Genomic DNA, 11,961 nt, shown 5'->3' on the forward strand with positions numbered 1-11,961 from the left:
ACTGCTGTGTGTGTTCACGGTGTGTGTGTGTTCACTGCTGTGTGTGTGTGTGCACTTTGGATGGGTTAAACGCACAGAACAAATTCTGAGTATGGGTCACCGCACTTAGCCGTATGTCACGTCACTGTCACTTAGTAATTGGATGTTGTGAAAAAAAAAAAAACAATTAAAAATAAAAGTCTGATACAGATCAAATTTAATTTATCTGATTGCCAAATGTCTTTTTGATCCAGGGCGAAAGAAACCAACAGGTTCCTTTTTAAGTGTCCAAGATAAAAAAGGGAACTGAATACATATAATTTTTTAGAGTACTGGGTGAGTAAGGCTGTTCAACATGCTCATGAAAAAAATCTTTTTTTGTTTCTCCTCCAAATAAATAGCCTGAGAGGGGAGGAGAAAATAAGAGAGAGGGGAATGGGGTGGGGGGGGGGGTGGTCAGTACAGGAGAGAAGAAATCAGAGAGGGAGTGGGGGGGGTTTAGACACGTCAGCAAGTGTATAAAAGCGATCAGTACGGGATCGTAGAAGATGTACTGTAGTCAAAGCGAGTCCGACTTCTACGGACAGATATTTTCAACTTTAAACAGGTAAGAAACAAATCTTCATCACTTTATTTGAAATGTTATAATCAGGTCACTGTTTATATTTAATCTGTTTTTTCATCTTGATTTGTTTAAGTTTAAACAGAGAAATCTAGCTGTCAGGAGCTTTTACTGCTCAATCTATAGCCGTTAACATTTAGATGAATTATAATCACTAAATAGTTCAAGCCAAGATGTTCTCTCTCTCTCTCTCTCTCTCTCTCTCTCTCTCTCTCTAATATTTAAGTGCTAAATATTAACAGTGTAATTTAAGATAAAATTGCTGTTATTGGCTTGTTTTTCACAAATGCAAAATTGTGTGTGTGCGTGTGCGCGTATGCGCGTGCGCGTGTGCGTGTGTGCGTGTGTATTGCCACAAACACCAGAAAAAACTACAGTAAAATAATATTAACAAATTCTAAACTCTGGAGAGATTAATGATTAAATTCCTGGGTTCAAAAAACATAATTAATGCACTGTACATTAATTATAGTGTACATTAATTATACTGTACATTAATTATAGTGTACATTAATTATACTGTACATTAATTATAGTGTACATTAATTATACTGTACTTTAATTATACTGTACATTATACTGTACATTAATTATACTGTACATTAATTATATTGTACATTAACGACCCTGTTCTGCTGATTGATTTTGTAACAGATTATTAGTAAAAGGATATTTTGATTAATTGATAACTGACTGATCAGTTGAGTCTTTGGTTTATTTATAAACTGAAGAGTTAGATGACTGATTTATTTGTTGACTCATTAATTGATTAATTGATTGATTAATTAATTAGGTATATGATTAATTGATTTATTTGTTTACTCAGTCATAATGAACAACATTCTCCTGGACGTGGTGAAGGCATGTGTCCACGCTGTGGTGTTATTGGTTGTAGGTGTGTTGACGTATGTGACCTTGGTGACGATACGTGGCTCCCAGTATCTGCGCCATAAAGTTCGCTATCATCTGCTCCTGCAGCACTGTATCTGTCTCACAGTCTTCTACGCTGTGGGCAGTGTGATACACGGCATTCGCTCCCTGCATCTCCCCATCACACGCCTTACCTGCTGGGTCCTGTTTGACATCCAGGTGGTGTTTGGGGGTGGCATCACCTTCACCCTCACCCTCATGTGCATGTGCACGTGTCTCGCTGTGTGCTGCCCGCTGCAATTCGAACCGCTGGTGAACTACTACTACTTGTTGATAATATTAGCATGGATCATGGCTCTGATAAACCCACTGGTTTATACGGCGTTAGCGTTTGTACAGAAGTCATGGCACTATGTGATCTCCCCAGACGAAAAGTGCCCCACAGCTCTGGAGGGAACAGAGTTCAGCATGAACATGCTGCTGTTTCTCAACATCATGGTGATGCTTATCTTCAGCAGTTACTTCCTCATCTGTCTGGAGGGTCACCAATTAGGTCATTTCTCTTGGTCTAACAGAAGAGCACGTCGAACCATCCTCATCCACATGCTGCAGTTCAGCCTGTACCTCGTACCCACTTACATCGTCATCTCCGGCATGCACATGGAGATCGCTGGAGAAATCGTCACTTTCCTGTTATTCAGCATGTCACAGGTTCTCAGTCCAGTCATTTACAGTCTACAGTGTGAGGAATTCAGCACAGAAATCCCACATTTAATCCCTAAGTGCTGTTATGAGTGTGTGACCCATGAGCCCGGTGCAAGTGGGGAGCAGCGTGAAAGCCCCTGGTCAAGCAGACGTCCCTCAGTAGCAGTGATCAGTACAGGAACCAGCACCAACCCGTGTACCATTAATCTCCACGTGTCTGCCAATGACTCTGATGAAAAGAACAACGATCACATTAGTGAAGAATACGAGGAAACTTTAGTGTGAAAAGTGACGATTTGGGTAAAACACAGAACTGTGCACAGAATTTCAACAACTTAATTTCACACGTTAGAGAACAGCACTGATACGTTCATTAGACTGAGACACTAATCATATACTCTTTTGTATATGTATATATAACTTTTGCCTCCGTGCTATTTTACATTTGGGGGAAAAACACAAATAGTTTAGTTTAAACTTTATTGTCATTGCACATGAATACAAGGTAATAAAATACAGTTAGACTCTAACCAGAAGTGCAGTATATGTACAGATAAACATCATAAATATTTATACATATAATCTATACAGTATATGAATATTCAGAACATTTTAATATAAATATCAAAAACCATGACTGTGTAATTCTTTTATTTTATTCATTATCTTCATTTCCTGTAGATAAACCCTTATTGTTCTGTCAGGTGGGATCTTTAACACAATGACACACAAACATTTGTCAGTTGTTTGAGTTACAGACTAATGATATAAAACTGTGACAAGAAAAATATGTATAAGTGTCTAAATTTTATTGTCATAACTGTAAATATTTCACTTATTATAAGAATATCTGGTGCTGTGTGTATTGTGGCCTTAAGCAGAGCTGCACTGTGTCGTGTGTTTCAGCTTTATATACACTACATATTTATAGAATTTATGTGTTTGTGTTTTATAACTTATATATCTTTGTGTGAACTCATGCTAACAAAGCAACACACTTACACACTAAGACTCTTACACACTCACTCACCCACACACACACTCACCCACACACTCACTCACTCACACAAACAGTAAAACAAGCTAAATTCTTTACTTCATTACAGGACTGACCATCAGAGCTGCCATACAGATTACTCTCATAAAGCTTTACTGACTTTTTGTGAAAGTTGACACAGAAAATAAAATAAATAACTTGTTTAAAGAGTGAAAATTATTCATCATTTTTTCTCTCAGTTTGATCCAGAGAAAGTTCAGTAAATCTCTGCAGTAGAGCAGAAGTATAAGTCAGACATCCCAAGTGTCCCGCATATTGATAGCGGCTCCCTGATGCCCGCAAATTAGTTACAATCTCCCGGAATCTAGAGCGAGCGAGCAACAGCATGCATGCGAGACAGAGAGGGAGGGGGAGCGAGAGACCTTGCGTGTGTGTGCTAGTGTACGTGTGTGCGTCGTTAAGCGCATGTAAGACAGAGAGCATCCTGACTGGCCTGTTTCGGTAAGTCAACCAATCAATTGTCAGTGTGGGCGTGGCTTTTATCTCTTCTCCCGACCGAATTAAAGGTGGGGTCTCCGTTGTTTGAAAGCCAATGTTGACATTTGAACTCACCAAAACAAACACGCCCCTAACCCAAATGGGTCCCACCCCTGTATTGATAGCTCCGTCCACAGATACATACATAACCCAGGCAACTAATGGAAAGAAATGTGTCTATCATAGCTGAAGGGAAGAACAATACGATTGCAGATAAACAAACAAAAATGACACACAAGCATAATCATGTAAAGGACAAAGGCATATATTAGTTCTGTGTAACAAAACAAAACCAACGTTACTCACCTATCGAGAAGGAAAAAAGCGCCTCGGCGTCTTAAGTAAAGTTGGTCACATATTCACAGATTGGAGTTTCCCGAGTCAATAACTCCTGAGCTAAACGCTGTTAATACACAAAACACGGTTGTAGCTGTGTCTCTACATTAGTACGATAGAAAAGAGGTGTTATTTGTGTAGTAACAGCGTTTAGCTCAGGAGTTATTGACTCAGGAAACTCCAATCTGTGAATATGTGACCAACTTCCTGCTCCTTCAGTTCTCTCCAGCACTGGAAAGCTGATCCTATATTAACACGTCCTACTTCTTGCCTTATCATAAGCCTTTCTTCGCTTTCTTTCTTTGTTTTTATCCTCCATGTCAATGTTAAAACCGCTTTCTGCTAATGTCACACACACACAACTTGTAATAAGATCTTAAACAACTGGTTCGACAAGGAGGCGTATTGGCATGAGCATGTGCAAACAAACAATATCAATGGCGTTTTTGGGCACGGAGATTACACCTTGGCTGTTATACTTTCAGCTTCAAATCACTACCACCAAAGAAGAAAACGCAAAGAAACATCTTGTAAGAAATCAACAGACAATGCCATGATAATATGCCTTTGCCTACTTTTGTCGGGCGACATCCACCAGTGCCCTGGTCCAACTGGCCAAACAACAGACAGAGCAAACCTTCCTGATGTGACTACCTGTGGCTCCGGTGCGTCTCTGGCGGTCGGTGCCCCCGGGCGGTGTCTGCGGGGATCTGGCGTTGGCTCGCGTGTATTCCTGCATCGGGCTGGGATGGATTGGTGGTGTTGGCTCCTGCGTGGATGGTGGGCTGGAGCTTCGGCATGATTCGCCGGGGGGCAGCGGTTCGCGGCTGTGGAGAGTGCACCAGCAGCTGCCGTTGTCAGCCCTGAGCTTGGTGGTGCTTCTGTGTGGCGCTTGGTTCTGGATGGTCCGGGACTTCGCCGTGGTTCGCCGGGTGGACGTCCTGCGGAGACGGGAGCGGCTCCCGCGGATGTGGGCGGCGGCGGTCGTCACGTGGTGAGTACCGCTAACATCCACAAACTCTTCAAAGTCAATAAAGCAATACACATGAACCGGAAGTGGAAGATTGTTTACACTGTAAACAATGCATGCATAATCTGGAATCAAAAAGTCAAACCAAAAGGTCTCTTTGGCGGACATCTAAATATCCAAAGCTTAAAATCAAAAAGCGATCAAATTATCCACATGATGACTGAATCAAATCTGGATTATTTCTGCCTATCCGAAACTTGGCTGCATAAAAATTCCCCTACTGCTGCGCTCTTTATTCCAGGGTATGTCTCCAACAGGAAAGATAGAATGGATGCCAAAGGGGGAGGGGTAATGTTCTATGTGAGAGACAACATACAGTGCAGTGAAATACAGTGGAAAACCTCAATTGATCTAGAATGTATTGGGTTAAATTTATCTCTTGCACCTCAGATGTCTCTCACATTAATAGTCTTATATCGACCACCATCTGCTAACAAAGACTTTTATGATAATGTTAAAGCAGTGTGATTTTAAAAAAGGTTATAGTGATGGGGGATTTTAATCTACACTGGGATGATAACAGTACAAGGAAAAAACTGCAGAAAATTATGGATGGATTTAATCTTGTCCAGATGGTTAAAGGACCTTCATGGATCACAAACAATTGTAGCACCTTAATTGACTTAATTTTCACCAATCATCCGGAATGGATCACAAAATCGTACAATATGTTAACTGGTCTCTCAGATCACAACATGGTGCTGATAACAAGAAAATTAACCAGAAAGCGATTTGTAGCTTATTCCAGAAAAAAGTTCATCGGCATTCCAAATAGTAAACAGGAAGAATTTCATACAGCAATAAGACATATGAACTGGGACACTCTAATATCGGACAACAATTTGGAAATACTTAGCCAGAAATTTATTGAATGCTTACAAACAAAAATTAATGAATTTGCAGTGACAATTTGTTACGTCCCGCACGTAGCTCGCGTTTCTAGGGGCTTTTAGAACTTAACATATTAAAAAGAGGGAAGAGCATAACCCGGACCCTGCCACAGCACCACACCAACAACGTTCCGTATCGAATTTAAAGGTTTATTTAAGCATCTGGGTATACAGTAACAGGAAGAAAATCAGTTCAAGTTCAACAGAGGAAGGGAACAAAATCTCAGAAGGGGTCAACGCCAAAATAACAAACAAAAGTTCACTGCCTGGGGAGTGGAAATCTTGATAATCTAGAACACAAAAGTAAAATAAATAACAGATACCTGAACTCACTCCCTAACTAACACAAAACAGGAGAAAACAAGGATTCACCAAAATAAAATGGCACCCACCTCCCTACCGTTCCCGAAATTACATGCGATAACAAAAAGAACAATCAGCACCAAAGCCACTGATCACTAGAACATTGGATCGTGAGCACAACATGGGATTCAATACGCCGCACCGGGCAGGACACGGATCATGCTCTTGGAGAAAAAGGTCTCGCCGACTGAGCCTTCTGCTCTGCTTTTAAACTCCTTTCCTTCCGGTTGGTAAACAGGTGCAGCTGGGAGGAAGCAATTAGGTGACCTGAGAGCAGACAGTGGGAGGAGCCACAGGAGAGCAGGAGACAACACAACAGCAACCACAGGACAAGACAAAATATACGTCTTTGGACGTAACACAATTAAACATAAAAATAGAAAGTGTTCTTTTCCCTGGCTTAGTGATGATATCAAACAATTAATGAAAGATAGAGACAATGACCTTAAAAAAGCCATAAAATCAAAACTATCTTGTGAGAGACAAAAATTTGTTACGGAATAAAGTTAAAAGACAAATACGAAAAGCAAAAGCAGACTTTTTTATCACAATCATTAAAAACTGTCATGGTAACTCAAAAGCGATTTCGGAACAGATCAATAAACTAACAGGTAAAACGTCTTCTAGTATTAATTCAATAAATATAAAGAATAATGGCATGCTTTTGCAGGATCTGCTGTGGCACAGACAATAAACGAGTATTTTGTTGATTCTGTTGATACCATAGCCAAAAGTTTCCCTGTGAAATATAACAACTTACCTGTTCAGAGTTCAGATTTGCTAATTGAGCTCCCACTATATCCAAAATCTGTATCCATATTCGATGTGGAAAAGGCAATTACACAGCTTAAGTCCTCAAACGTAAAAGATGTGTATGGGATGGACACACTCATGATAAAACAAATAGGTCAGTCAATTATGGGTCCACTAACACATATCATTAATGTGTCACTAGATCAAGGGAAATTTCCTGAGTCATGGAAACTTACTAGTGTTATTCCTATATTTAAAGGTGGTAACTCCCTTCTTACATCTAATTACCGACCTATTAGCATTTTGCCAACAGTATCTAAAGTTTTTGAAAAACTGGTTGCTAAACAAATCACTAATCATCTTAATTGCAGCTCCTTTCCATTACAATCAATGCAGTTTGGATTTAGGGCTAATCATTCTACAGAGACAGCAACATGTTATTTTCTGGAAAAGGTTAAATCAAATATGGACAAAGGAAGGACAGTGGGAGCAATTTTTTTTGGATTTTCGCAAAGCATTCGATACAGTTAACCATTCAGTTTTACTGCATAAACTTCATGCATTTAACTTCTCTTCCAAATTCATTAGCCTCATTAATTCATATCTTTTATCTCGCTCACAAAGCGTAAGAATTGACCAATATAATTCTACACCCTTACCATTATCAACTGGTGTTCCACAGGGCTCAATTATAGTTCCAATTCTTTTCAGTATATATATTAACGATTTACCATCTTTGTGTAAGAACTGTGACACTTTGATGTATGCAGATGACACAGTTATCTTGGCTTATGGAAAATCTACAGAGGAAGTTGCCTCAAAACTAACAGAGGTCATGTCATTGATCTTAATCTGGCTTGAGCAATCCTGTCTGCAATTGAACATATCTAAAACAGTTTCCATGTTCTTTTCAAAAAATAATATAAATACAAAAGTCGAAATTTTAATATCTGGAGATAGAGTACAGGTCATCACAGAATTTAAATATTTAGGATTATATATAGATTCAAACCTCAATTTAAAAACTCACATTAAAAAAAGTTAGTAATAGAATTAAATTTAGTTTAGTAAACTTTAGATTCATTAAAGACTTCCTCTCAACAGAAGCTGCTAAATTATATTTCTTTTCCATGATTCTATCCCACATAACATATTGTTTAATAAGCTGGTCTAATACGCATTCTACAACATTAAAACCATTAGAAACTCTATATAAACAAGCCTTAAAAATACTGGACAAAACACCATACCACTACCACCACTGTAGTATTCTGAGTAAATATCAGTTTAATTTATAAAATCAGACAAAATCAGACATCAGACATTAGCACCTCCTCCACTATGTGTCTTTGTACAGTTTAGATCAAGCGAGGTTAGAGTAACCATTGGAGCAGTGAGGGAAGACTGCATTGTCTCTTTTGCTCAGGCTGTTTTCTCGGTAAGGGCAGGTCAGCAATGGAACTGTCAAGAATGACGCACCTGCCGCATCCCCCGAGCGCCACCAGAGGGAACGTTCGCCTGAATACTAACTACTTTTGCACTACACTTCCCATAACCACCCGGGACTGATTACGCCGCCACCTGGTTCCAATCACTCACTTCCTATTTAAAGGAACTTGAAGTCTCGACTTGCTCTGGCCTGTCATTCTGAGCGATATCTGTCCGTTTGTGATTCCCTATGTTTTGATCTGTTTCTGTACTTTTGTTTCTGATTGTTTGCCACCTGCCCTGACCAGAGACCTGGATATCCCCACAGAATGCTAACAGAGACCTGGATATCCCCACAGAACACTGCTACACCAGCTGCTTTATCCTCTGCCTATGCTTTCTCTCACTCACCACGAGAAACAGGCAGGGGTGGTGGTACAGGTTTATTGCTGTCAAAGAAATGGTGCTTTACACCTCTCCTCTTGTCACATTTAACCATCTACTCTTTTGAATTCCATGCCATTTCAGTTACCTCTCCAATCAACCTTGTTATCATTGTTGTTTACCGCCCTCCTGGTCCCCTAGGTGACTTCCTGGAAGAAATGGACACACTGCTTAGTGTTTTCCCTTCCGATAGCTCCCCACTGACGCTGCTTGGTGACTTCAATCTCCCCTCTGACAAGCTTCAATCTTCTTCCCCCCTGTCTCTTCTCGACTCATTCACCCTCACACTCAACAGCTACATCCCCACACCCAAAGGAGGCAATGTCCTGGACCTGGTTTTCACCCGTCCTTCTCCAGCTACAGACGTGACTGCTACCCCACTACACGTCTCTGATCATCACCTGGTATCCTTCACCATCACTCTCCCTACCCTACCTAAAACTACCTCTCACCCCCTTGCTCTTACCTGCCGCAACCTTCACTCTATCTCCCCTTCTTCTGTAGCTTCTGGCACTCTTTCTTCCCTTCCTGATCCTGAGTCTTTTTCATCACTACCCTTGGACTCAGCCACAGATACTTTCCTCTCTTCTCTTTCCTCAACTATGGACTTCCTCTGCCCTATGTTCACTAAACCCAAGAAAACACTTCTTGCCAAGTTCTCCTCAGATGTGACTTCTGCCAAGACTTCCTTCTACAAGGAAAAGCTTGAAGCTTCCTCACATGACCCTCGGAAATTCCACAACATCATCTCTTCTCTGCTCAACCCCCCGGCTCCACCTTCTTCATCCTCCCTGACTGCAGAAGACTTTGCTTCTTTCTACCAGGAGAAGATTGAGGAAATCTGCCAGACCTTCACTTCAGCCCCGACTGCACTTATATCTCAGAGTATGGATTCCCCTACACCTTTGTTGTTGCATTTCTCAACTGTAGCAGCAGAAGAGATTTTACAGCTCATCCAGTCTTGCAATCCTAGCACCTGCCCATTGGATCCACTCCCTTCCACTATGCTCCAGACCATCTCGCAAGACCTTCTGCCCTTCATTTCCACTATCGTCAATAGATCCATAGCATCTGGTCAGGTACCAACTACTTTCAAGAGAGCAAGGGTTATTCCCATCCTAAATAAACCCGCTCTGGATCCATCAGACATCAGTAACTACAGACCGGTATCACTTCTCTCGTTTCTTTCTAAAATTCTTGAACGCATTGTCTATAATCAACAGTCTGTCTATCTCTCACAGAACAACCTCCAAGACCCCAACCAGTCTGGCTTTAAAGCAGCTCATTCCACAGGGGATTTGGATTCCATCCAAAAGGGCTGTCTCTGAGAAACTACATGCTGCTAGACCAGCCAAACTGTCATCTGTCCTTATCCTCCTTGACCTTTCAGCAGCGTTTGATACGGTCAACCATAAGACTCTCTTATCCACCCTCAGGAGTCTTGGGATTTGCGGATCAGCTTGAGAATGGTTTGCTTCCTACCTGGAAGGATGCTCATATCAGGTAACATGGAAGGGAGTGACGTGCTCCACGCAGACTCTCCACTGGCGGCCCACAGGGCTCAGTACTTGGTCCTCTTCTTTTCTCCCTGTATATTCACTCTCTTGGGGAAGTTATTTCCTCACGTGAGTTCTCTTACCATTGCTATGCTGATGATACACAACTTATCTTCTCTTTCCCACCTTCAGTTGCCACAGCTTCTGACCGGATCTCAGCATGTCTGGCAGAAATTTCATCATGGATGACTGCTCATCAGTTAAAGCTCAATCCTAGCAAAACTGAACTGCTGTTCATCCCAGGTGATTCATCCCCAGGTCATGATCTTGCTATATCCTTGCACAACGATCTGATCTCCCCTTCAGTCACAGCTCACAACCTTGGGGTAACCATGGACAATCAACTGTCCTTTTCCTCTCATGTTGCTAATGTGACTCGCTCATGTCGGATTCTTCTCTACAACATCAGAAGGATTCGGCCATTTTTGTCCACACAGTCTGCTCAGGTACTTGTTCAGTCTCTTGTCATTTCTAGACTGGATTACTGCAACGCACTGCTGGCAGGTCTACCTATGAATGCAATCTGTCCTCTGCAAATGATCCAAAATGCAGCTGCCCGGCTTGTTTTCAACCTGCCAAAGTTCTCGCATACCACCCCGCTGCTGCGATCCCTCCACTGGCTTCCGGTAGCTGCACGCATCAGATTCAAAACACTGATGCTGGCCTACAAAGCCAAACATGGACCAGCTCCCTCTTACCTCAAAGCCCTCATCACTCCGTGCACTGCACCCCGCACCCTCCGATCTACCAGCACTGCTCGACTGGTTCCACCATCTCTCAGGGTAAGAGGTAAGTTTACTACAAGACTCTTCTCTGTACTGGCACCAAGGCGGTGGAATGAACTTCCCCTAGAGGTCCGGACAGCTGAGTCACTGGCTATTTTCAAGCGGCGGTTGAAGACCTACTTATTTCTATAGTTTTTCCTTTTCATTCTCTTCTTACTGTTTCTAATTGTTATATTATTGCTTGTTTTAGTGCTTTAGTGTGTATTTTTGCATTGTTTAATTCTATTTTGAATTCTATTTTTCTAATATCATTTTTTATTTTTCTATGTATTTTTTTATTAACACCTGTTATTGTACAGCACTTTGGTCAGTCCTGTGGCTGTTTTAAATGTGCTTTATAAATAAAGTGAACTGAACTGAACTGAACTTATTCAGGAAACACTTCAACTAGCACTTCTTTCCTTATCTTTTGCATTTAAAAAAAAAAAAAAAAAAAAAACACCTTTGACACTTTTTCATTGAAACGTTGAACAAATGTTTTAAACTCATGGTATCTTAAGTATGTAACTTAGTGAGCCAGCATTAATGTATTCAATGTTAGAGATTTAAGGACTTATGTACGTCGCTCTGGATAAGGGCGTCTGCCAAATGCTGTAAATGTAAAAAAAAAGAATGCAAAAAAATGGCTTGTAGAGAGCCAAACCTGTGGGCACTAATCCTTTCTGT

General features: G+C 41.0%; 1 protein-coding gene across 1 annotated transcript; it reads left to right on the forward strand.

Annotated features, from left to right (window-relative positions):
• The first annotated feature begins 1,432 nt into the window (after positions 1-1,432).
• LOC132842873 (uncharacterized) lies at positions 1,433-2,461 on the forward strand. Its single transcript, XM_060865817.1, has one exon. The coding sequence runs from the start codon at positions 1,433-1,435 to the stop codon at positions 2,459-2,461; it is 1,029 nt and encodes a 342-aa protein (XP_060721800.1).
• Positions 2,462-11,961: the final 9,500 nt, after the last annotated feature.

Source organism: Tachysurus vachellii, chromosome 1, assembly GCF_030014155.1.
Source record: "Tachysurus vachellii isolate PV-2020 chromosome 1, HZAU_Pvac_v1, whole genome shotgun sequence".
NCBI lineage: Eukaryota > Metazoa > Chordata > Actinopteri > Siluriformes > Bagridae > Tachysurus > Tachysurus vachellii.